The following is a 27,147-nucleotide window of genomic DNA, read 5'->3' as shown; positions in this document are numbered from 1 at the left end:
GAAGAACAGCCCAGGGAATAGGGAGAAGCTCCACCTCACAAAAAAACGCCTCCAGGAACTTCCATTCTGATTGCGATTAGAGAAAGCCACCGCAAACAGGTCGTGCCGGGTGTACCAAGATGGCCGCCGATCTCCTGCGCACATGAGGCTACAAGAAAATGGCGGCCCCACACGGCCTGAAGAGCATATGAGGACCATCGTGGGGTCCCCCCAGACTCCAGAACAGGATCAATTGGAAGGTGGGCCCTGAAGTAACGGAGACCCCCCCCCACACGATCGTTTGTCCGGTGTCGCACCCACGTCCCCTCATCCAGCCTGAAGCGTGGTCCCAGCCCCCGGGAGTAGGCCCAATAGCCCCCAGCAGTGAGGGAGGGGGCAGGTAGAAGGGGGGAGTGCATGACAGGACAGAGGGAACCCCGGGAATGTGAGGGTCCGACCGTCCCAGGGAGGGGCTTTGCATCCACCCCACAATCCGCCAGGGGAAGAGGGGGAACATTTACATACCATACCAGAACAGGTGGGCGCCATCTCCTGACAACCCTTCCCTGCCGAAGTGGGGGGGCTGTCAGCCAAATAGAAACGCTGCGACTCGGGCCTAGACCCGGTTGTTTGCGACCTGGAGAGACGTTTAACTCGCGGGGGCCAGTCCCCGTCCAGTAGGACTATGTCGCGGCTGACCCAGCGTGGAGCTAAGGCCTGCACGCACTCGTTGGCCGGCTGGGGTGACCACTGGATCTATACAGCCAGCCTGTCGTCCAGATCTGGCATAGTTGCTTGTAGATCTCACAGGGAAAAATCCAGAGAAAAGCTAACTAAAAAAACTATCTAGAAAAAAAACTTTGCCAGGACCAGAGATCCCAGCAAGGAACTAGGTTCTTACACCTGACTAGGCAGATTAAAACGGACATCCTAAAGCAGGAAGAGAGAGGGTATAACCCCCCAGGACTGCCCATAGACGTAGCCAGAACTTTTTTCTGTCTAGTGTCCAACTCCTGTTGGGGGCGCATAACCCTACTGATATGGATCAGAGACTGCGTCCGTCAATGAATAGAGAAAATGCATTTATTTTTCTTTACTTTGCAGCTTTGCAAAGCATTGCACCCCTGAACAGCAGATCATGGGTGCAATGCTAGGACCCTACAGACTCTCAGTCATTCTTTGAGATCTACAAGCCGTTTGTCGCAATGGAAAATGGTACTTGTAGTGTATTCATTCAGAGGAACCTGTACGATGGGGCAATGTGGGCAGAGCTCTGCGCGGCTGAGCGGTTTTTGAATTGTGACAGAGGGTGTGGTCAGAGGATCACGCGCCCGCTGTCACTTTGGGGAATTGCCGGGGACTACGACGACAACATGTAACTGAAAGTCAACTTATTCTTTAACCGGTTGCCGACCGCCGCAAGTACATATACTGCGGCGGTCAGCCCCGGCCAGGCAAATTGACGTACCGGTAGGTCATTAGCCTGGGAGCCAATAGCGGGCGGGCGTGATCCCACCTCGGCTCATTCACGGACACCTCCGTGCGTGTGTCACTCGCGATCGTCCGCTGTGAAGGGAGAAAGGCAGGCGGCTAGTGTAAACAAAGCCGCCTGTCATTCTTCCCTGTGTAAAAGCCCTAGCTATCCTGCTATGTAGGACCATTGATCTGTGCTGTTACACACACAGCCACATCCCTGCACAGTAAGAAGCACGCCCCTAGGGACACACAGTCACTGCATCTCTAATAAAGTTAACCCCTTCCCTGCCAGTGTCAATTTTACAGTAACAGTGCATATGTATAGCACTGATTACTGTATTAATGTCACTGGTACCCCCAAAAGTGTCAAAAATGTCAGTCAAGGGTCCGATCTGTCCGCTGCAATGTCGCAGTCCCGCAAAAAAAAAAAAAAAAAAAACAAAATCGCAGATCGCCGCCATTACTCGTTAAAAAAAAAAAAAACAACAAAAATGACAACAATCTTTCCCTTAGTTAGTAAACGCAATAACCTTTGCGCAAACCAATCAAAATACGCTTATTGTGATTTTTTTTTTACCAAATATAGGTAGCAGAAAACAAATTGGCCAAAAATTTAAAAAAATTTGGATTTTTAAATTTTTTTGGGGAATTTCATATAAAAAAAATGTGAAAAATAGTTATTTTTGCAAAATTGTCACTCTTTTTTTGATTATAGCGCATGATCAAAAAAATCGCACAGGTGATCAAATACCACCAAAAGAAAGCTCTGTTTGTGGGAAAAAAAGGACGTCAAATTTGTTTAGGTACAGCGTCACACGACCGCGCAATTGTCCGTTAAAGTCACGCAGTGCCGAATCGCAAAATAGGCCCTGGTCAGAAAGGGGGTAAAATCTTCCGGGGCTTAAGTGGATAATATATAAAATCCATTCTAGTGCAGGATGAGAAAACGTCATACTGTATGTAGCCTTTAGTATCTCCAGTTCCTAAAGTCTCTTACATTTTACAAACTGTACCTGTTCGATGTGAAACAGTATCAATATATCATTACTTTTCCCAGAGGTCCCTATGACAATGTACCTGTGTAGCTGTGACAGGCAGGACTAAGCATCAACTTTCTTGGGAACGGCATTCTAATACAATACACAGGAAGTATGCGGCAGATTTAAAATTACAAAAATGACAGATACCTTTACCTTTTCCATTTCAAAAAATGTTTTATTTTGCATCACTTTATACAGAAACACAATTTGTACAAATATACACAGGGCAGCTGCTGGTCACTGTATAGAAAAGGGCCTGGGCAACCATCAGAACTCCAGTTGTTTCTGGGCAAAGCATTCTGTTAGACCATTGTCAGCTGGTTGCTTTCAAAATACAATCACTTTAGATTACGGATTTAGACAGAATATTCCAATAAGTTGCAGGCTGAGAACCCTAAAAACAGCTAACCTGAAAGGGTCAATGAAAAATTGACCAGATGCTGATTTGATTTCACAAGGAAATCACTGCATTGAAAGAAACTGAAGACCATCCAGATCACATCCATTTTCAAAGTCTTCCTTTTGTTGATGGCAGTGGCTGTATGGAACATATCAGGAACCACTAGAATGCATGTTTTTGGAGGCTGCCAGCATTGCTCGCACTTTAGCCATGAGATCCTGTATACATAAAGAAAAATAAAAACATTTACATTTGTATATTTATTTTGCTGTTCAGAGTACAAAGGCATACACTGGAAGATACAGTATGAACGTTAAACAATTAGATTTTTTATTAAAGGCCCAACTGTGATATTTTACATTTGTTCATAAACTGCTGATAAAATTTAATGGTGCAATCAGGATGTCAAATGATCCAATAAGCTACTTTATATTGTGTTCTATTTTTGTGCAATTACATTTGTAACACTATTATCTACCAGCTTTTTCTTTATGTTTCAATGTTAATGCCAAATAGAACCATTCCTACAAAAGGTTACTTGTGTACCACATGCATACAGACAACTTCTGTTTCAGGAATCTCTAGCTCATAAGGGTATGATTAATGCCTCTTCTGTTAACCACGAGTTATTAGTTTACACCACAGATGTATAATACACTTAAAATAGCATTGTTTAGCATATTTATTCCATGTAAATACTGACTTGGGTTCCCACTGATGCGATCCCAGACATCGCATGTGATTCACACTGCATGCCTGTGGCACAACACATGCTATGTCTGTGCGATGTGAATTCAGCCATACAGTTTGTATGGCTTAAATCACATTGCATTCGCATCAAAAATGGTGCAGAACCCTTTTTTGGTCCGCACTTGAATCAGACCGCATGGGTGTTAAGAAGACCCATGCAATCAGATTCCCGTCCGATTTCACAGTTCATACAGTGTTCTGCTCAGATGCGATGCAATGTGGGAACCTGCACAGGGATTGCACAGGTTCCCACATCGCACCAGTGTGAACCGAGCCTAAATCAAATTACAAAATAGCATTATGTGCAGTTATTTATTCGTTCATTTAAAAACACAGACACTTAAGCAGGAGCAATTTGTAAACAAAATACTCCCCAATTTGCACTTTCATTCGTAGCGACAGTTATATACATGGCGACTATTATGACATGAATTCCCATGCCTAGTTTTGCCTGGCCTCTGGTACTTTGAATTCTGATATCTCATGGTGACTGTGCAGGTTTGACTTGTGCTAACATCAGTTATACGTTTGAAAAATCTATTTAAATAATTTCTAAAAATTGGCATAAAATAGCCCTGCTGCACAAACAGACTATGGCTATCTAATCTCTTGAGGTAAGCAGTGGTTGGGAGAAATATATAGAAGCAGAATCCTGCTGTATTGTCTTCAGTACAATTTTAGCGCCCTAGCAGGTCCTGTGTGTATTGGGTTTAAGTGAAGCCCTCATTTAAAAATGCCTCAACAAAATAAAAATGAACTGCACTGTTTTAAGAAGAACTGTTGCAAACCAGTAGTTTTCCCAAAAATTTGCATCATTCAGTTGTGTGAGAAATTCTGAGTGCTGAACACAAAGCAAGACTTTTTTTTTTTTTTTTTTTTTAACTCTGCAAGGTAAATGCACACTAGTACATTATGTTAAACTTAACCTTAAAACGAAACCCTCCTGCGCTGAGCAGCAGCAGGCTCCCATCTTCACCCGTCTTGCTTCCAGGTTCGCGGACTCCGGCTCTGTGACTGGCCAGAGCCGCAATGACGTCACGCCGATTATGGCACAGGGCTTAGAAGGAACGGCACGTCACGGCTGCTCGTTCCTTCAGAGTGCATGCGCCATTGACGTCACTGGCTGCATGTAAATATCTCCTAAACAGTGCCCAAGGAGATATTTACACTACCTATAGGTAAGCCTTAATACAGGCTTACTTATAGGTAAAAGTAATGTTTGGAACTTTACTTCCACTTTAACAAGCCTGCACTGATAAAATGTATACGGCCGTCAAGTAATCTACTGCTCATTGCCCAAGTATAAACTTGAGCTACCGTGACATAGTGTAACACTGTGCACTTGCCAGCTCAGGTTCATGAAAATGTTTTCTTACTACTTTTCTTTTGGGAAGGGGGGGGGATTTAGATTGGCAATAAAAACTTTTTACATATAAAGACAAGAAAAATAAGATACATGTTATCTTTGTGGTGAGTATTCTTCATGTAACGTTCTTGACGTGGACTTTAACCGCTTTACCACTGGTCACTGTGCTGCTACTGCAGCACAGTGGCTCGTTATCGTCTGGCGACATAGGTCTACGTCACCAGACATTCCCCTCTCTCGGCGGCGCGTGCGCGCCGCCGGAGGCTCGCTCCCGCTGTTTTCAGTTACAGCGGGAGTCGGGCCAGGGGAGGAGCGGCGGCGATCGCCGCCGCTCTTCCCCGATCGTCGGGGAATCTAGTTTGGAGATCCGCCCGCCTGTGTAAACAGAGCGGGCGGATCTCCTAAGTGACAGGCAGGGTCAGATTTCAGGGTTCAGCATAGCATAGCTGAACCCTGGATCTGTCCCCGTGTCACACAGTCACCTCCCCCCCCACACGTTAGTAAGCACCAGGCATACATTAACCCCTCCCTCTCCAATAAAATTAACCCCTTCCCTGCCAGTGTCATTTTTACAGTAACAATGCATATATATAGCACTGATTACTGCAGTAATGTCACTGGTACCCCCAAAAGTGTCAAAAATGTCAGTCAAGGGTCCAATCTGTCCGCCGCAATGTCGCAGTCCCGCAAAAAAATCACAGATAGCCGCCATTACGCGTTAAAAAAAAAAAAAAAAAACACCAAAAATGACATAAATCTTTCCCTTAGTTAGTATACGCAATAACTTTTGCGCAAACCAATCAAAATGCGCTTATTGTGATTTTTTTTTTACCAAACATGGGAAGCAGAAAACAAATTGGCCAAAAATTTAAAAAAAAAATTGGTTTTTACATCTTTTTTGGGGGGAATTTCATATACAAAAATGTTAAAAATATTGTTATTTTTTCAAAATAAACGCTCTTTTTTTGTTTATAGCGCAAAAAGTAAAAATCGCACAGGTGATCAAATACCACCAAACGAAAGCTCTGTTTGTGGGGAAAAAAAAGGATGTAAATTTCGTTTGGGTACGGCGTTGCATGACCGCGCAATTGTCAGTTAAATTCGCACAGCGCCGAATCGCAAAAAGTGGCCCAGACGTAAGACAGCAAAATGCTCTAGTGGTAAAGTGGTTAAAAGTTGAACAAAACAGGTTATGCAACTGAAATATTCTCTCAGGATCATCTGTAGATTGCAAACTCTGAATGGATTAATATAGGGATGCCCGATTGCATGTTAGAGACTTCGCATTTTTATCAGAAGAGTATTGCTTTACATAATGTTGTATATCCCACAAGGCTCCCTCCTTATGCACTGAACATCCCTGCATGGTTTCCATGTGTTTAATTACTTCATTCATTTAACCCATGGCCTATGCTGACACTACCAATTAGGGTTCGATTTGTTCCACTGATCCTAACAATGGTTAGGCAGCTTAGTAGATCCAGATAATTAAAAATATTTCACGCAGCAATTACCACTTATTACAAGCAAGTGAAATGTGAACGAGCAAGTTTAACTCTTTTTTTACAGTCTACATTATACCATGCAGTGGGACCACAGTTCAATTGCTAATCTTATCTCTGCAAAAGGCCACATAACCAGGAGTGTGTAAAAATAAAAAAGGCATTGCTGTTTAATAAACTGGATGTAATACTTTTATTTGCATTTATTTTAATGTTAACCTACAATAAGTGTATGGCAAAAAGCCTCAGTGCATTGGTAAAATATACAAACCCAATAGTTCATATAGGTAATATAGTTAATAGTTAAGGATATCATAATAGGTCAGAGTATAGGCCATATTTTCCATACAGAGCAAAGAAGTGTCATATAGGCATCCAATGTCCTTTATACGATAAAGTAATCTGGCAGATTACGATCCTAAAATTTTAATTTTACCTGCTTTATATCTAAAATTCTTGTATGCATTTCTCTAGAGGCTTATTTTTATTAACAAAAAAAAAAAAAAAAATCTCGTAACTACTGTACAAGTTTCTATTTAGCGGTTTTAGATCTACAAGCCGTACAGTGCCTTGCAAAAGTATCCGGCCCCCTTGAACTTTGCGACCTTTTGCCACATTTCAGGCTTCAAAGATATAAAACTAATTTTTTGTGAAGAATCAACAAGTGGGACACAATCATGAAGTGGAACAAAATTTATTGGATATTTCAAACTTTGTTAACAAATAAAAAACTGAAAAATTGGGCGTGCAAAATTATTCAGCCCCTTTACTTTCAGTGCAGCAAACTCTCTCCCGAAGTTCAGTGAGGATCTCTGAATGATCCAATGTTGACCTAAATGACTAATGATGATAAATAGAATCCACCTGTGTGTAATCAAGTCTCCGTATAAATGCACCTGCACTGTGATAATCTCAGAGGTCCGTTTAAAGCGCAGAAAGCATCATGAAGAACAAGGAACACACCAGGCAGGTCCAAGATACTGTTGTGGAGAAGTTTAAAGCCGGATTTGGATACAAAAAGATTTCCCAAGCTTTAAACACCCCAAGGAGCACTGTGCAAGCGATAATATTGAAATGGGAGTATCAGACCACTGCAAATCTACGAAGGCCTGGCCGTCCCTCTAAACTTTCAGCTCATACAAGGAGAAGACTGATCACAGATGCAGCCAAGAGGCCCATGATCTGCAGAGATTTACAGCTGAGGTGGGAGACTCTGTCCATAGGACAACGATCAGTCGTATACGGCACAAATCTGGCCTTTATGGAAGAGTGGCAAGAAGAAAGCCATTTCTTAAACATAGCCATAAAAAGTGTCGTTTAAATTTTGCCACAAGCCACCTGGGAAACACACCAAACATGTGGAAGAAGGTGCTCTGGTCAGATGAAACCAAAATCAAACTTTTTGGCAATAATGCAAAACGTTATGTTTGGCGTAAAAGCAACACAGCTCATCACTCTGAACACACCATCCCCACTGTAAAACATGGTGGTGGCAGCATCATGGTTTGGGCCTGCTTTTCTTCAGCAGGGACAGGGAAGATGGTTAAAATTGATGGGAAGATGGATGGAGCCAAATACAGGACCATTCTGGAAGAAAACCTGATGGAGTCTGCAAAAGACCCGAGACTGGGACGGAGATTTGTCTTCCAACAAGACAATGATCCAAAACAAAGCAAAATCTACAATGGAATGGTTCACAAATAAACATATCCAGGTGTTAGAATGGCCAAGTCAAAGTCCAGACCTGAATCCAATCGAGAATCTGTGGAAAGAACTGAAAACTGCTGTTAAACGCTCTCCATCCAACCTCACTATGCTCGAGCTGTTTTGCAAGGAGGAATGGGCAAAAACTTCAGTCTCTCGATGTGCAAAACTGATAGAGACATACCCCAAGCGACTTACAGCTGTAATCGCAGCAAAACGTAATGCTACAAAGTATTAACTTAAGGGGGCTGAATAATTTTGCACGCCCAATTTTTCAGTTTATTTGTTAAAGTTTGAAATATCCAATAAATTTCATTCCACTTCATGATTGTGTCCCACTTGTTGATTCTTCACAAAAAAATTACACTTTTATATCTTTATGTTTGAAGCCTGAAATGTGGCAAAAGGCTGCAAAGTTCAAGGGGGGCGAATACTTTTGCAAGGCACTGTATGTATTTCTGCTAAAGGATATTTCACTTGCTTGTAAAATCTATATCTTGGAATACATTACAGAACACAGGCTGAATATTCATAGACCCTGGCTTATAGGCTGCTACCTTCAGGTGATTGGACAAAGGCAAACCTATATCTGTAATACCACTCTCTTTTGAGACGACCTCTTTTTTTTTTTGTTATTTTTGGAAAGCAATGTGGAGTAACACCAGGACAGAGGAGAGGGTGACCTGTGTTCTGTACTGTACTTCAAAATGGGAAATTTAACGGCAAGTCAAAATTCCTTTCATCATAAATGTACAGTACAGGACAAAGGCTGGATATTTCCAGACCCTGGAATGTCCCCAAGCAATGAATCAAAAGGGTGAGCAACAACATCCACCTGGCAAAACTTGGAGGTTTGAACTGAAGACCAGGTGGCGGGCTTACAAAGCTGAACAGAAGACAATTGATGTCAGAATTCCCAGGAAACTCAAGCCGTTTTTTTTTTTTTTTTATTTGATAGAGGCTATGGCTTTCTGAAAGACTGATAGCTCTAACCACATCGAAATACTAGAGTAATTTCTTTGAGATGTTTAAGAGCAGGGCTCAAGGAAAGAAAGCCAATGTCTTCATTAAGAGGTGGAAGGTGGATATCACCCATAGTAGAAAGGAGGGCCTAGGAACACTTTTGCAGAAGAATTCCATAATGGGTTGAAAGGGTGGTTTCTGCAGGGCAGAGAGAACTAAATTGAGATCCCAATGAAGCGCAGGTTTTCTGGCATAGAATGGACAAAGCTGAAACCAGTCCTCTAAGAGTAATTAGATCAAGTCCCTACTGTAGGAAAGCTAAATTGAGAGGTACTGAGTAGTCTCTGGGGCTTAAATGACAGAGCCAGAAATGAGAGAGCCCCTGTCCTCCAAGGCCTGGGTTTGTACAGCCATGCTTTTAATGCCAGTTACTGAGATGCAGCTGGATCAGGAGAGAACTGGACTGGTCTGTTTGGAAGATGCCGGGAGATGTCTTCTAGACGTTTGAGAATGTCTATGTACAACATTCTTCTGGGCTAGTTTGTTGCAATGAAAATCACTTATTTCTTCTTTTACTTTGTTTTGAAGAACAGTTAAGGAAGAATCCACACTGGGGGGAAAGCATACATTAAACTGCACCAATCCATGATGTTTCTACAGCATCCTATGCCAGTGATAGAGGATCTTTGATCCTGTCCACAAACAGGTAACTTGTTAAGTGTAGAGGTCAGGATTTCCACATCTGGTGTCTCCCCATCCCATTTTCCTTGGTCCAGGCAACTGAATGGGGAAATCCATCTTTCAATTGTTTACTCTCGATATGTGAACATCAGAGATTGCTGGACAGTGAATTTCCACCCAGTTGACGACCAGACTTAAGCCCTGTACTCACGGGTTTGAATGCAAGCCGACAAAAACTGTCCGACATTTGGCCTGTGTAAGGCACTCCGTCCCACAGAACCTGGCCTAACGGTTGTCGAATGAGTATGCTGGAAAACCAGCAGCCGACCAGCTCCCAGTCAGCGCTCTCAGCTAATGGCAGAAAACATTTGCCTTGAGTGTTCCGGAGGGGGGGGGGGGGGGTGAGCGTCCCCTTGTCAGAACACAATAGCTCAGTGGGAGAGAACGTTGGAGTTGAACAGAAAAAGACTATTAGTGTATACCAGGCTTTACTTCATTCACGGCTGCCTGCCTGACTCCTGGTACCCCCAAGTAATTGATCTAGGGACAGCCAGGGCATTGTCTGATTGTAGCCTGATTGGGTGTCCCTGAGGAAGGGGAGTTCAGTGGTGCTGAGCTTTAAGATGTTCATGGGGAGCTTTGTTGTTCCTGGGTAACTAGGTTTCCTGAACTTGAGATATTGGAACACTCCTCCCCAGCCTGTGAGGCTGGCATCTGTTCTCACCTTTCATGATTGTGGGAGAAACACTTTCTGATTACCAATGCTGGATTGAAAATCCACCAAAATTCCGTGCTTGACTGAAGCAAAGATTATGGAACTTGAGTGAAGGATTGGATTTGTTCCAGGCAGACAGAATGTTATGTTGGAGAAGATTTGAGTGGAACTGAGCATAGGAAACCGTATAAGGCAACCATAAGTCCCAGGATTCTCACTGAGGAATGTCTTTTGGACCCTAAGGTATCAGCATGATACCTTGAGAAGTTTTTTTTTTGCCAGAAGGAAAACTTTTGCCTGTGCCATTTATAAGATGAGGACTTATGCCCCATACACACGTGCAGATTGTCTGCAGACTTACCAAAACCATATAATATGAGGTCAAATCTAAACACTTTCAATTTGTATGCAATCCGGCAGGCCCTTGCACTACATAGAAAAGGTAAGTCTGCAGATAATCTGCACGTGTGTATGGGGCATAAGTGTTCCACACAAATGGGAGACTGGAGGGCAGACTTTTGAAAGTTGATTTGCCAACTAAAAGCCTGAAGAATCCAAATACTTTTACAGACAGTTTTGAGGGAGATAAATTGTTCAGAAATAGGTTATCTAGGTATCCTGTAAACTGGATGTCTTAAGTTTTTAAGAGGGCAAACAGGGATGCAAGCACATTTGTTAATTCTTTGGGTGCAGATGAGAAGACAAATGGCAGGACAACAAATTAAAAGCGTTTCCTACATTAGAGGGCAGAATGAGGATGAAGTGGGTAAATAGGGATATGGAGGCAAGCTTGGGAAAACAAAGGTACTTGTTTAGGGATTTTAGGTCCAATAAAGAACAAAAACCTGTCTTTGTACTGTGAACAGGTTTAAAGAGTTCTTTAAATCTGTCTTCCAGAGGGACAAGAACCACCACTTACTGGCACAAGGGATGATCCATGCAGACTGTAAATCTGACTGTACTTGGGCAGATTTTGGTTAGTTTGAGAGAGGAAAACGATGAAGGGGTGGAGTTTGAAACTTTTTTTTAAATCCCATCGGCCTGGGACATCTGTGACCCAGAGGAAAGCCAACCATAACAGACTCTCAGAAGTGAATGCGCCTCTTAATTGTGAAGGAGGCTTTTGGTTAAAGTTAGTGTGTTTTATGTGTCTTGCGCTGAAAATAAGGGCTGAATTTTGGCTTTAAAGATGAAGCCTAAAGAGAGTCACGGGGTGCTCTGTTTTTTTTTTTAAAGAGGTAGAAGCCCCTGAAGATGGTGGTTTTGGAGCATTCCACTATGAATCAAGGACCTTTTCTCCTGTGACATCCTTTATGTACTTGCCTTGTTCCTCACCAAAAAGACATCCATCCTCCTTCAAGGGGCAAAGTGAGGAGTCTTTTACAGACCGCTTCAGGTTTTTAGTCATAAAGTTCTGTGAATATGGACTGAAATGAGAAGCATTCAGGAAATTTGTGTCATGACTTGTACTTAGTCAACAACACAGAAGGGAGTGTTTCTAAAAGTTCAGTCCTGAAAAAATGGATCCTGTTGATTGTTAATTGCCCTGGTCCAATTAGCTGTGGTTGGACAAACAAAAATAGCATCAATAGCTGGTTACAGAGCTGCACCAGCAGGAGTAAAGAGCCTTTAAGAGTGTCTCAAATTTTCTGTTTGCAGAATCTTAGAGGGTGAATTCACACAACAGAGACCTGCCGAATGATTCACTACTCTGGTGGCTCTCTGCTGCTGGCTGCAGTAGGGGGCAGTGTGGTGTGCGATTCAGCGCATCACACGGCTCCTTTTTTTTTTGTACAAACTTTAAAGTGCACCAAACATACACTTCATTCATGGCAACATCCTGCAGTGCGATGTGTTGCGTTGCCATACATTATCATGCGATTCGGCACAGTGCGCTGAGATAATGCAGCATGTCTGCATTTTAGCGTAGCCTTAGCCTGCATTACAGTGTGACTGGGACACACAGGAAACAATTGTTTCCTGTGTGTCCTTGCGGTGACACGCGTTCATAATGCAGTAAAACGCCTGTCACAGCAGTATGTGTGAATTCACCCTAAACTAAGGAACTTCTTCTATAGGCACAGAAGGATGTCTATTGAAAACTGAAACACAGGGTATACTACTGGAACAGTCCACTTTTAAGTGAATTTATTTTTAACTGGATATAGTGCAGAAATTAACAGGTCTGTTAGCACCCAGAGCTGCATGCAAAGACGAGAAGAATCATGTGTGACTATACCAAGGCTTTTGTGCACAGCAGAAGTGAGCATATCTATGTTGACAAGCATATTGCCGGAAGCCATTGCATCAGGTGTATAGGAGCCCAGGGGAGGGAAATCCTCCATGGCCTCCTCTAACACCGCCTCTGGTCTTCTTCGAAGTTCTCCATATTTACCTCTTCAAAAACAGGTAGTTCCACTTCTCAATCAGGCACAGACGGTAGAGGTGGAAAAGAACATGTTGCTTTTGGGCTCTGGACAGGGATAGTTGTATACAAACTGTAAGGCTTCATTCACACCTGAGCGTATCGTTTTCAGGCATTTTTATGGGTGTTTTTCGCAGGTGTTTGGAGGCAGGCATTGGTTTGGCTGAAGAGCTTAAAGGTGTATTCACTTTTGTTGCCAGTGGTTTAGACATTAATGGCTGTGTGTTGAGTTATTTGAGGGGACAGCACATTTACACTGTTATACAAGCTGTACACTCACTAATTTACATTGTAGCAAAGTGTAATTTCTTCAGCGTTGTCACATGAAAAGATATAACATATTTACAAACATGTGAGGGATGTATTGACTTTTGTAAGATACTGTATATCTCTTTATACATACACAGCGCAAACTAGGGATGCACCGAAATCTCGGCCACCGAAATTATCGGCCGAAAATGGGCCTATCCCATTTCGGCCGATAATGGGTTAACATTGCCGAAAATAATGGCCGCCGCGAGGAAGGAGGAGGGCGCAAGGCAGGTTTTAAAAGTCCCGCCTCTGGCTGGCCGGCCGCCCGCCTCTCAATGATGTCCCTACTACTAGATGTGTGCATGAATGGACATAGCGAGCGGCTGCTATAGATACTAGAACTATGTGATCCTTTCCTGTCAGCTCAGCGCGACTATGTGTGAATGAGAAGTGACCCAACACCGGGCGGGGGGAGCGGCCGCTAATAGCTGTAACTATGTGAGCCTTCACTGTCAGGCATGTATCCCCGCTGACAGTGAAGGCTCACATAGTTATTAGCGGCCACTCGCCCCGCCCGGTGTCAGGTCACTTCTCATTCACACACAGTCCCGCTGAGCTGACAGGGAAGGATCACATAGTTCTATATATAGCGGCCGCTCGCCCCGCCTGGTATGTCACTTCATTCAACACAGATCGTAGTAGTGACATCACCGGGAGGCGGGACTTTTGAATGAAGGACACCCGAGGAGGGACGCTGAGCCAGAGGGGGGGGGGGGGGAGGGTGTACTGCCGAGGGGGACGCTGAGGCAGGGGGGGGGGGGGGGAGCTGAGGCAGCTTACCAATGATATTAGTATTATGCAGCATGAGGGAGTTAATGTATTGTCACTGCTGGTCACACTTTGTGCTGCATTAGTGCAACCAGTATCAGTGTTAATTAACACTGGTTGCACTAATGCAGCACAAAGGGGTTAATTAACTGCCACTGGTCGGTCACTAATAGATGAGTGACCAGCAGTGACAATACATTAACTCCTCATGCTTCATAATACAAATACCATTGGTAATTAAATTAACCTCTTGCCAACCCGTCACAGTACATATACTGTGACAGGGTGGCAGCGACAGGTGTACGTCGCTGCCTGTTTTTGGTGTATGCCCCTGTTCTATCCATTTTAAATTTTTTTGGGGGAAAAAGTCATTTTCGGTTTTCAGCCAAGGGCATCATGCATTTTCGGCCCAAAATTTTCATTTCGGTGCATCCCTAGCACAAACTATTTAAAGTGAAAGTAAACCTGGATATCAGCTTTAAGTTCCCACACTGGGGTCATTAGGCTATTGGTTTTTGATAATCAGGCTTTTTGATTTGTTATTTTGCCCAATAAGGAAGACTCAGGAGGCGGAAGAAAGGAGGTGAAGCTAAGCCAAACCTCAACAGGAAAAATCAAGCTTTTTGTACATACATTCTAATGCCTAAATCTATGGATCTACGGATGATTTTGACTTAAGATTTTCACTAAAGGAAACAGCTGCTTATGCATTTTTCAAGTGCGGTCACCCTAATATGCTAGGCCGGAAACAAAGGGCAGTTTACAGGCAGCTGGGAGGCGATATGTCACCTCCTCACTGCCTGTTTATACCCTGAAAAGTCAGCACCATTATGCTGCAATCGCATGAATTACACACAGTTGCAGGGTGGATGCAGCATGACCCATTCACCTGAATAGGTCACACGTGGCGGTGGGACGCCCCCCCCCCCCCCCCCGAATGGCATGAGGGTATCATTTTTGCTGTGGCTGCACAGCAAAGCATACAAACAGCCTGAGGGGCTGCTTATTCTTCTTTATATGGGCAGTGGGTGGCTGACTGAAAAAAATGTGGACTTATTGATTTTGTATTTCCAGTGATAGTTGTGCAAATGTTTTACAAAATATTTTCATTAAACACTGTATTGAGTTATAATATATTTGTAAATTTTAACCACTTCTGGACCGGAAGGTTTTACCCTCTTAATGACCAGGCCTTTTTTTGCGACGAAGGCACTGCGTTACTTTAACTGACAATTAAGCGGTTGTGCGACCTGTACGATTTTTATTTTTTGCTCTATAAAACAAAAAAAGAGCAACAATTCTGAAAAAAAAAAAAAAATTTATATTATATATATTACTGCTATAAAAAAATTTCCAATAAAAAAAAATTAAAATCAATTTTTTTTTCATCATTTTAGGCCAATATGTATTCTGCTACATATTTTTGGTCGAAAAAAATCCCAATAAGTGTATACTGATTGATTTGCGCAAACATTATCGCATCTACAACCTAGTGGAAAGATTTATATAATTTTTATTTATTTTTTTACTAGTAATGGCGGCGATCAGCGACTTTTAGCGGGACTGCAACATTGCGGTGGGACAGATCGGACACCTGACATTTTTGGGGGGACAGTGACATTACTACAGTAATCAGTGCTAAAAATATGCACTGTTACTGTACTAATGACACTGGGTTAGGGTTAAATGTGTCCCTAGGGGGTGCTTTCTAACTGTGTGGGGGATGGACCTGCTGGATCAACACAGAGACCTGTGTTCCTAAACAGGAGGAACGGAGGATTCCCTATTGTTCATCACTGACAGAACAGCAGTCTGCCGTGTTTACATCGGCAGTCCGCCGTTCTGTCTCCACGGGGAGCGCTCGTGTCCGCCAGACCTGCTAATTGGCTCCCCCTGCGCGACCCACTAGTTATCTCACGAAGCGACGTATAGGTACATCGTTTTTTGTGTGAAAGAACCAACCTGTCGCAGTATAAGTACGGCGGCTGGTCGGCAAGTGGTTAAATTGTACCTTTTTATGAAGCAATGAATGTAATGATAGACAAAGCTGTAAATAAACAACTTGTGGTAAAGATAAATGGATTTTTGTAAAATCCTTTTCTCTTAGCTCATTGACAGACGTAGTCCTCGGTGATACAGCACCTTCGGGTTATGTTGCCTCCACAGGAGCAGGACTAGACAGGAAATTAAAATGCTCTGGCCACACCCTAGGGGCAGTCCCAGAGGGTATATCCTCTCTCTCTCTGCCTCAGCAAATCAGTTATGTCAAAAAGCAGTCTTTAGAGATTTTAACCCAACCCAACTCCAAAACAGAGGGGCGGGGACTACGTCTGTCAATGAGCTAAGAGAAAAGGATTTTACGGTAAGATTTTACAAAAATCCATTTTTCTCTATCGCTCATTGACAGACGTAGTCCTCGGTGATACAGCACCTTCGGGACGTCCCAGAGCAGTATCACAAATGAGGGGTGGGAAAATGGAAATCAAATCCCAATCTAGAAGGCCCAACCGGTGCCAACTAGAAGTTTACAATGCTCATCCTTAATGATGAGACTCAACAAAAAAGAAATTTTTCAAACAGAAAAAAACTCTCGAGGTAGACCACCGGTCTCCTCAAATTGCGGCCTGCAAAACCTTGCGGCCAAATGAGGCATCCGCCGATGCCGTAACATCAATTTTATAGAATTTTGTAAAGGTATGTACCGACGACCAGGTGGCCGCCTTACATACCTGGACCACTGACGCCTGATGGCGAAAGGCCCAGGAAGTACTGAGCGCTCGAGTGGAGTGCGCCCTAACAGGGAACGGAGGACTCTGACCCTTAATAGAATAAGCCTGTACCACCGTCTGTCTAATCCATTTGGCAATGGTCGCGGCAGATGCAGGCAAACCCTTTCTGGGGCCATCCGTGATCACAAAAAGTGAATCCGTCTTACGGAATGATTCCGTAGCTTTCAGGTATACTCTGATTGCCCGAACCACATCCAAGGAATGCAACGCATGTTCCCGATGATGCTTGGGCTGAGGACACAAGGAAGGTAGTACAATATCTTCATTCAGATGAAAATCTGAAACCACCTTAGGAAGAAAGGATGGCTTAGGATGAAGTACTACCTTATCCCTATGAATCACTAGGTATGGGGACTGGCATGATAATGCAGCCAGTTCTGACACCCTGCGAGCAGAAGTGATAGCCACCAAGAAGGCCACCTTCTGGGATAAAGTAAACAAGGGAATCTCCCTGATGTTTTCAAAGGGAGGTTTCTGTAGAACCGACAAAACTAAATTAAGATCCCAGGGCGGTAAGGGCGCGCGGACTGGTGGAGCCAGGTGCCGCACCCCCTGGATGAAATTCCGCACCAAGGACTTGGTAGCTAAAGGTTTCTGAAAGAAGATTGCTAATGCTGAAATTTGACCCTTGATGGTGCTCAAGGCTAGCTTCTGCTCAACCCCTTGTTGCAAAAAAGCCAATATTCGAGTCACCGAATAGGTACGTGGAGGAAATCCTAAAGATTCGCACCACGCAATATAAGTCTTCCATGTATACAATTAGATTGTTAGCTCCCAAACCAAGCCTCCTGGCTTTTTGCACATAAAATCACACTCAAAGTAGGGGGATCTGTGCCATATTATAGGATAGAGGGGGACTCTATCTTACCATACAGAGAGGGGCCCGCGTTCACCACAAGACCCGTCAGGGGGAAAAGGGGGAACATACTACTCACCATACCGGAACCAGGCGGGCACCAACTCCTGACAGTACCCCTCTCCACCGGGGCGGGAGGGCTGTCGACCAATACGGACGCCGTGACTCATGGTCTTTGGCGTTTCAGCGAGACGTTTAACTCGCGGGGTCAGTCCCTTAATGGGACTTTGTTGCGGCCGACCCAGCGCGGAGCTATGGCCTGCACGCGCTCGTAGGCTGAACTGGGGTGACCACCGGATCTCAAAATCCAGCCCGTCGCCCAGTTCAGCTTTCTTGCTTGAAGATCTCACAGGAACACTGGAGAAAAAAGCTGTCTAAAAAATCTTTTTAAGAAAAAAATCTTGCCAGGACCGAAGATCCCAGCAAGGTATCTAGGTCCTTACTCCTAACTAGACAGAAAATAACTGATTTGCTGAGGCAGAGAGAGAGAGGATATACCCTCTGGGACTGCCCCTAGGGTGTGGCCAGAGCATTTTAATTTCCTGTCTAGTCCTGCTCCTGTGGAGGCAACATAACCCGAAGGTGCTGTATCACCGAGGACTACGTCTGTCAATGAGCGATAGAGAAATGAAGGTTAGTTGCCAATCTATGCATTGTGTTAATACCTGATCCGCGTCGTCATGTATGCACCGCGAATTGGTGTGTGTTGTGATGAAATATTGCAGGCATATAAATTTTACTGCAAAGCAAAGCATTAGAATGTGCAGGAACCTGTAACAATAGGAGGCCATGCATAGAGTTGAATGAATGCATTATTTTAAAAAATCAAGTACTGAGATCCATGCACTGTGACTAAGCCCTGCAGCACAAGTGTGCAACACATAGGCATTATGTGTTCCATAATTTCCACAATTTGTGTAGTGCATGTGTACTCTGTGTGTGTGTAATTTGTGTGCGTGTAGTTTACATGTATGCTAGGTTTGCTTATACTATGTGGGTGGGGGGGTATTTAATGTTTTAATATTGCGGTCACTAAGGATTTTTAGTCCTTGTTTACACATGTATTATAGTGTACACCTCTGTAAAGGCTGCGTTTGCCCGCAGTGGCACAGGTATTTGATGCATCCTTGTGCAGGCAGTATCATTCATTTCAATTGGGGTGCAATAACTGTAGGGACACAGCTACTGCATGGCTGACATTGGGTGTGAGTGCACAGCCCCAAAAAACAACCTGCCTGCTTTTGGAGCCATAAATTGGGAGCAGTGGCTGTGTCTATGGAGTCGCTGCATCGCAATAGAAATGAATGGGACTGCCTACACAGAGTTCTTGTGCATCCTCATGCAGGCAAACATGGCCCTTACACAGGGGTATGGTATAGTACTCACTGTGGGAACAAGGCTTTAAAGAAATACCCCTGATCCTTCACTTTTGAGCTAGACAAAGATCAAAGACAGAGTCTCGCTATCTCGGACACCCTGTACTTCTTGCTAAACACAGAAGTGTTTAGTTCTGTGATAACTTACAAAAGAAAACAGTAAACAAATTATTCATGTTTACTATCCCTACAGTTAGGAATGACCACCGGAATGTGCAGTATGGAGTACTTCTGTGTTCATTCAGAAACGTCAAGAGATCAGTAAATACAGGAGACATATTTACCCATCCCCCTGTTCGTCCACTTGAACCTTTCGGATTCTCCCCACTGGGTGCTCGCAATACAATCCCCTCATTAACCGGCTGTCTTTGCCAGGACAGGTAGAGGGGAACAAGATTGTGGACACATAGCAGAAAGGATCGATAACAGGCAGCAGAGTGAAGTGTACACTTGCTGAAGCGATCATGACCTTAGAGCAATAGAGAATGCAGCTGACAAAGTTTACTGAGCTTGCCAGCTGCAAGTGGTTCTGGTCCACTGTAAGCCCTATGTCTGTGGCAGTGAAAATAGTGTCAGTTTTTGAGTTTTATAAGAGCTGCAATATATAGAAAAATTTTGGGCTATACAAACATAACTTCTGTACTAAAGACTACAAGCCTATCACAGGAAAAACACAAATTTTACAGGGCTTGAGATAAGATTGGGTCCTACAGTTCATCTAATGTGCAATAATTTGCAATTCTCTACTGGGTGCTCAACGTTAAATTATTTTGCAGTAAAAGAAACATTCATTTCAATTCCTTTCAGAAAGTACTGACAGTGAACCATTTTACTTGTGTTAATAAAAAAATTGATGATTAAGAGATCACAGAGCCACTACAGCCAGCATGCAATATTACCTGAGTTATTTTGGTCTGAACTGAAGAGACAATTTCTGACGCAATATGGCCATCTTTGTCCTGGGCGTTTTCCCTGCAAACAGACAGGAATTAGTTACACCAACAAAACTACAGAAATGTAACCCAAAAGTGTCTATAATAGTGCACTACAACTTTAAGCCAATTATATATTTTTTTCTCTTCTTACCTAAAACATCCACTAATTGGCAATCTATAGGATGAACTGAACCAGTTATAAGCATGAAAAATAAACTTCCAATTGCTCAGTTATGTCATTTTAAAGATGCAGCTTCAACAATGGTACCTGTCTATACCTTTAGATCTCCTATCAACATACTGTAAGAGTCTGAAAGCAAGCAGAGCTTTTTAAAAAGGTACAAGTCGACATGCCCTATACAAAGTCAGAATGGCAGGAAACAGAAGTGAAAGTATGATCATAACTAGTACAGTATAAATACTTCTCCCCTGCACCCAAACCAAAGCTTGGAAGTCTCTGGTTTCAACAGTTTTAGTCAGTGACCTAGAAAAAAAAAAAAAAAAAAAAAAGACACTAGTGACAGTCCATCCAGTTCAACCTATGTTGCTGTTAACAGTACATTCTATAACCCTGTATGTTGTGGTCTTAAAGTGCCCATCTAATAGTTTTTTAAAACTATCGATGCTCCCTGCTGATACCACAGCTTGTGGAAGAGAATTCCACATCCTTACTGCTCTGACAGTAAAGAAACCTGTACGCAGTTTGAGGTTAAACCTCTTCTCTTCTAATTTTAGTGAGTGGCCCCGTGCCTTTATTAAATTCCCTTTCACTGAAAGTTTGGTCCCTATGCTAGGGTCACCAGTATAGTATTTGTACATTTATATCATATCCCCTCTCAAGCGTCTGTACTCCAGAGAGAATAAGTTTAATTCTTATAGTCTTTCCTCATAGTTGATGTCCTCCATTCCCCTAATTATCTTTGTTGCCCTTCTCTGGACTCTCTCCAATTCGAGCACATTCTTTCTGAGGAGCGGCTCCCAGAACAGGACGGCATACTCGAGATGCGGCCGGACCAGAGTCTTGTAGAGTGGGAGAATTATAGCTTTTATCTCTGGAGTGAATCCCCTTTTTTATGCATGCCAGTACTTTATTGGCTTTGCTTGCAGCAGCTTGGCAATGCATGTCACTACTAAGCTTGTTGTCTAATAGGAGCCCCGGGTTCTTTTCCATCTTGGATTCACCCAGAGGTTCTCCCCCTAGTGAGTAACTTGCGTTCATATTTCTGGCACCCAAATATATTACCTTACAATTTTCAACATTGAACCTCATTTGCAATGTAGTTGCCCACCCCATGATTATTTTCAGGTCTGCTTGTAAGGTTTCCATGTCCTGTATAGAAGATATTGCACTGCTTGGCTTAGTTTCATCCGCAAATACGGAGATTGTGCTGGTTATTCCATCATCTAGGTAGTTTATTTATAAATTAAACCTGATTCATCCTTGGGGAATCCTACTTTACACATCCGACCAATCTGAGTACTCCCCATTTATCACCACCCTCTGGACTCGCCCCTGGAGCCAGTTATCAATCCAGGTACTCAATGGTCCATACCTACATAGCTTAGTTTGTACAGTAAGCGTCTGTGGGCAACTGTATCAAATGCCTTTGCAAAAACCAGATACACTACATCCACAGGCCATCCTCTATCTGGATGGCAGCCTACTTCTTCATAGAAGGTTAATAGATTGGTCTGGCAAGAACGATTCTTCATGAATCCATGCTGATTACTACTAATGATACTGTTTTTACTACTAAAATCTTGTATATAGTCCCTTATTATCCCCTCAAATATCTTGCAGACTATTGATGTTAGGCTAACCGGCCTGTAATTCCCAGGGATATATCTCGGCCTTTTTAAAATATTGGCACCACGTTGGCCTTTTTCCATTCATCCGGTACCATTCCTGTCATTAGACTATCCAAAAAAATTAGGAACAATAGTCTGGCTTTAAGGACCCTCAGGTGTAAGCCATATGGTCCGGGGGACTTATTTATGTTAAGTTTTTCAAGTCTATTTCCGAGTGTGTCTTCTGTTAACCATGAGGGTGCTTCCTGTGACGTTTTATTAACTATAAAGGGCAACTCCACTTTCTTGGGGGTGGGGGGGAATCAGCAAAGAAAAAAACAATATAGCGTATACAATTGCGACACTTGATATTGTAATTGAATGTTATTAAAAATGACCTTTTCTTTTTAATCTGCAGCTGTTGTAATTTTCTGGAAATGCATGGCAATATGGCTACCTGGAGCTGTTCTGTACACAGAATGTGTACTGACCACATCCCAGAAACATTGTTTCTTGCTTGTCTGATTGGCTCACATATTTTCCCAGAAGTCTGCCTACAAGTCAGATTTCCGGCATCCCTTGCAATAAAGATGTCATTTTTGGTGAGATACTCCCAATAGGAACACGTCCAAAAGGATGCAGGTCCAGCAGCTTTCCTCATTAGAGCCCTGCAGCTGCCACAGCTGATAATTATGAAACCACTCTTTTTTGACCCACTCAGCACAGAGAAACAAACAATGATTTCTTCAGAACAAAGGGTAAGAATCGACAACAAAGTTTGTTAAAATCCCTTCCCAGAGAGGAAGGTTTTTTTTCTCTCAACAAAAGGAGTTGCATAGTTTGTGAGGTTGAAAAAAAGACATCAGTCCATCCAGTTCAACCTATGATGTGTGTGTGCTTGCTGTTAACCGTACATTGCATACCCCTGTATGTTGTGGTCTTTAAGGTGCCCATCTAATAGTTTTTTGAAACTATCAATGCTCCCTGCTGATACGACTGTTTGCAGAAGAGAATTCCACATCCTTACTGCTCTGACAGTGAAGAACCCCTTACGTATTTTAAGGTTAAACTGCCTTTCCTCTAGTTTTAGTGAGTGACCATGTGTCTTATTGTATTCCCTTTCTCTGAATAGTTTGTTCCTTATGCTTTAACATTACAAGCTGGGTTAATGCAGCCCCCAATTCTTTTGTGAAGACTGAGGAGAAGAATTTATTTAGCACCTTCGTCTTCTTTCTGTCCTTTGTAGCCAGATTCCCTTTGTTGTCCTTTATGGGGCCAATGTGTTTATGGCCCCATTTTCTTACTATTTATATACTTAATTTCTTGGGGGTTTTTCTACTCTCTTCTGCTATGTGCCTTCCGTGTTCTATTTTAGCCCCCTTGATTGTGCTCTTACATTTCTTTTTGCACTCTTTGTAATGTTGGAATGCTGCCAATGACCCCTCAGCCTTGTATTTTTTTGAAGGCCTTTTCTTTAGTTTTAATATGCATTTTTATGTCGCAGTTTAGCCACCCAGGGTTTATTTTAGCTAATGGATCTCCATAAGAGTTGTCAATTAGCATTTTTATTAAAGGATACGTTCACCCTTTATTTTTAAACTGAAGGAAGAATCAATGAGTGCGCTTACCACCGCCCTCGCAGTTCATTGAGCACTACAAGCCATCTGCCGCAGTGGTCAGCAGTACTTTTAGTTCATTCACAGGAAACTGAACGAATGATGCAGCTGTGTGGTCAGAGCCAAACGGTTTTCAAATTATGACAGCGGATGAAAGGAGAAGATCCCCCACGAACCGTTACAAAGCGGAAAGCGCTGGCTGCGGGAGGTTGGTGTAACATGCTCCTAAAGGTGAATTTAACTTTAATATTAGCAATGGTAACTTTCCATTAAATATGGACTCTATGTATGAGTAAAATTAAGACACACACCCATTATATATTGTTTATTAAATGTACAGTACAGGATGCAGGGCTTGTATTCATGGACCATGGGTTATATGCAGACAAACTACAGATGAATGGACACTGGCAAAACATTTGCACCACTAATGCACACACCTATAAACCCGCTCAGTCCATGAGACTCCAGTTTTTTGTTAGTGTCCAATAAGCCACAGGGTGCTATACAGGTCCAGACTAGTAGTTCATCTATATCAGGGATCTTCAAACTACGGCCCTCCAGCTGTTGCAGAACTACACGTCTCATGAGGCATTGTAAAACTCTGCCATTCACAGACATGACTAGGCATGATGGGATGTGTAGTTCCTGAACTGGAGGGCCATAGTTTGAAGACCCCTGATCTCTATGGTTTCCAGACCATGAAATTCCCTTTGGGGGTATGCCCACCGTGGCTAGGGAAGCCTACGCCCCTAATGGGTGCAGCAACATAGATACGTTAAGACAGGGTCTCTCTGAGAACTGGGACTGATTCCTGGCTATTTAAAGACGACCTGCAATGCTTCGTACACAATGTGGATACATAGGCAGTGGAGTAAGGAGTTTTTCTACTGTGTTAATCCCTGTTGTAGTTGTCTTTAATGTTTTCGGCTGGCCGCCGCCGCGTGTGTTACCAATGTGTTAACAACGCTGATTTGAATCTTCATTCTAGTAAGTGTAGCATGTTTTTTTAATAAATGTTTTTTTAACCCTCCTCTTATGTTAGAATTCCGTTACTATCCATGATGTTTAGGGTCAGTTTTGACCCGTGTTTTAAATCAGCCATAAAATACCCTCTGAATAATTAATTTATCATCAAATTTGTTTCTTACCTCTTGGTTACCTTGTTAGGCTTCTTTATCCTTGAAAAGATTGGTTTTAATATTTTTGGTGTGACCCCTAGACCATTCTTTTGATAGCATACCTCTCATTTTAAAATTTAAAAAATGGTAAAATAAAGTCAGCAACTCTGAAATGAATTTGTCCTATGTTTCTTCACTTTAGCAGACAAGCAGGAAAAGAGATAGGCCCCTCCCTAACTACAGCTCACAGGGTTGAGAGGGGATTGGCTGTCACTGTTATTAAGCAGAGAGAGTGTTTATGATTTCAGTTTTGACACTTATTAGTGTCCTAAAATCCTTTATTATAACTGGGTCAGAATTGACCCTAACACCATGAACGTCTTAATTTTCACCACAGTATTTTATAATTTAGTGAAAAGGATTATTTTTCTATTACATTGTTTAAATAGAGGTTATTGACAAAGTAAAAAAATCTTGATGCAATAAACAAATTTAAGTGATACTTATAGACATTCAAAACCTGAAAACGGGTCAGTTCTGACCCTAACACAAGAGGAGGGTTAGACATATTACACTACGAGGTTTCCCTCTTATCTATGCACATGGAGAGTTATTACCAGCTGCCTTACCATTTGAATCTATGGAAATATCCTTTTGAATGCCAGTGGAACAGACATCTTCTCCAGCTTTGCTGTGGACTGTTTGGATTGATTAAGGCGTATATGATCTCTAACTTGAGATCCACGGTTTCTGGTAAGCGGTGTGTATATGTGGCAAAGGGATTTGTCTGAGCACCGTTCCATCTGGATTCCTTTATGAACATGAATATACACTTTTAATCCATCACTAAAAAGGATTATTAACTCAAAGGACTCTCACTCCCTGAGGATCTCATATGGACATTATGCTTGTTTATTAAATGATAGTTTGAAACATTTAATTAGATTCATACACCAATATTAAGTTTGCATGATTAGAACACCTTATTTTTTAATGTTTATGGTAAAATAATCTACTGAATTTTAAATCTGGCATTTTTTCCCTCCCATCCAGACTTAGTCTCAGTATGATGATGTGGCCATGACACACCAACAATATTTGCTGGGAACACACAGCATGCGTGCTAAATACTTTCTGCTGCCTTCTGCTACAGAGAGAAAGCCACAGGAATATAGCTAGCATATTGGATTATTACTGTGTATTTTAGATATACAAAAACCAATTCCTTTTACATTCTATTCGGTGAGTATCCAAATGGGATTCCTTCACTGTGCAATGGTCGACCAGAGGTGCAAGGGAGGGGGGACAAGGAAAATCATAACACCACTCAAGGTCATAGCTGAACCCGCTTCCATCCTCAGATTCTTACAAAAAGCAGATTTCACTGCCACTATGTTCTGAACGGTTTTAGCACTTCTAGAACCTACAGTTTCCAGAGGTCAAAAAGCTACACTTCCTCTTTCCCGAACTCTGTTCTGGAAGCAAAAAATGGAGGCTCCAAACCTGTTTGAGGAAGAATCGGAGAAAAAGGATAGGGACGCAGATATTTTTAAACTAAAGTGAATCTTCAGTCTGTTTTTCAAATTGGCTCTGTTTGAATGGTCTCCCCCTTCTTTACTACAAATGGAATAAGAGTTTATTTTTCTAGGTCTAAAAACCATTTTTTGTGGATCTGCTCTTTAGCCTACATCATTTGCCTAGGTGAATGACATAGGATCCCTTAGTCACAGATTCCAGCAGTCTTTGGGTGGTTTATCTTCCCTATCGCGAGATAACAAGCAGTGATGGAACTGGACATTGCTGGAAGAGGGCGGAGATGGGCAACGGAAGTTTGAGTTGCATTTCTGCATCAGAGGAAGAGAGAATCCTCCTGCGTGTACCTGTCTGTGCCTGTGAAATAGTAGGGTACTTTTTAGGTCAGGTTACCAATTTAGAGTTAACCACTTCCATACAGAGCAGTTACACCCCCTTCTTTCCCAGACCATTTTCATGCAATGCTGTACCCAATCAAATTTTTTATCATTTTTGTTCTTATTTTCATTTTCTTATGTAAAAACTCAATAAAAACCTATTGAATGAAAAAAAAAAAAAAAAATTTTTTTATCATTTTTTTTCACACAAATAGAGCTTTCTTTTGGTAGTATTTAATCACCACTGGGTTTTTTATTTTTTGCGATATAAGTGAAAAAAGAGCGAAAGTTTTGAAAAAAAATAATTTTGTTTTAGTTTTTATTATAAAATTTTGCAAATAAGTAATTTTTTTTCATAAATTTGGGCCAACATTTATACTACTACATATCTTTGGTAAAAAAAAACCCCAAATTAGTGGATATTATTTAGTCTGTGTGAAAGTTATAGAGTCTACAAGCTATGGTGCCAATCATTGAAAACTGATCACACCTAATGTACAGACGGCCTATCTCATTTCTTGAGGCCCTGAAATGTCAGGACAGTACAAATGCCCCCCCCCCCCCAATGACCCCTTTTTGGAAAGTAGACATTCCAGAGTATTTAGTAAGAGGCATGGTGAGTTTTTTGAAGTTGTAATTTTTTCCCACAATTCTTGGGAATATGAAGAAATAATT

At 42.4% G+C, this 27,147-nt stretch overlaps 1 protein-coding gene across 1 annotated transcript in view; it reads right to left on the bottom strand.

Annotated features, from left to right (window-relative positions):
- Positions 1-2,657: 2,657 nt before the first annotated feature.
- Positions 2,658-27,147, bottom strand: part of SFSWAP (splicing factor SWAP) — a 255,941-nt gene continuing 231,451 nt past the window's right edge. The window contains exons 17-18 of the mRNA XM_082267458.1: positions 20,002-20,074; positions 2,658-3,113 (exon numbers count right to left, since the gene is read on the bottom strand). Coding sequence (XP_082123584.1) covers positions 3,048-3,113; positions 20,002-20,074 — 139 coding nt within the window. The 3' untranslated portion in view covers positions 2,658-3,047. The remainder of the gene's footprint in view (positions 3,114-20,001; positions 20,075-27,147) is intronic.

This window comes from Pelophylax lessonae (assembly GCF_965119305.1).
Source record: "Pelophylax lessonae genome assembly, chromosome: 1".
NCBI lineage: Eukaryota > Metazoa > Chordata > Amphibia > Anura > Ranidae > Pelophylax > Pelophylax lessonae.
This window is presented reverse-complemented; position numbering and strand designations above follow the sequence as displayed.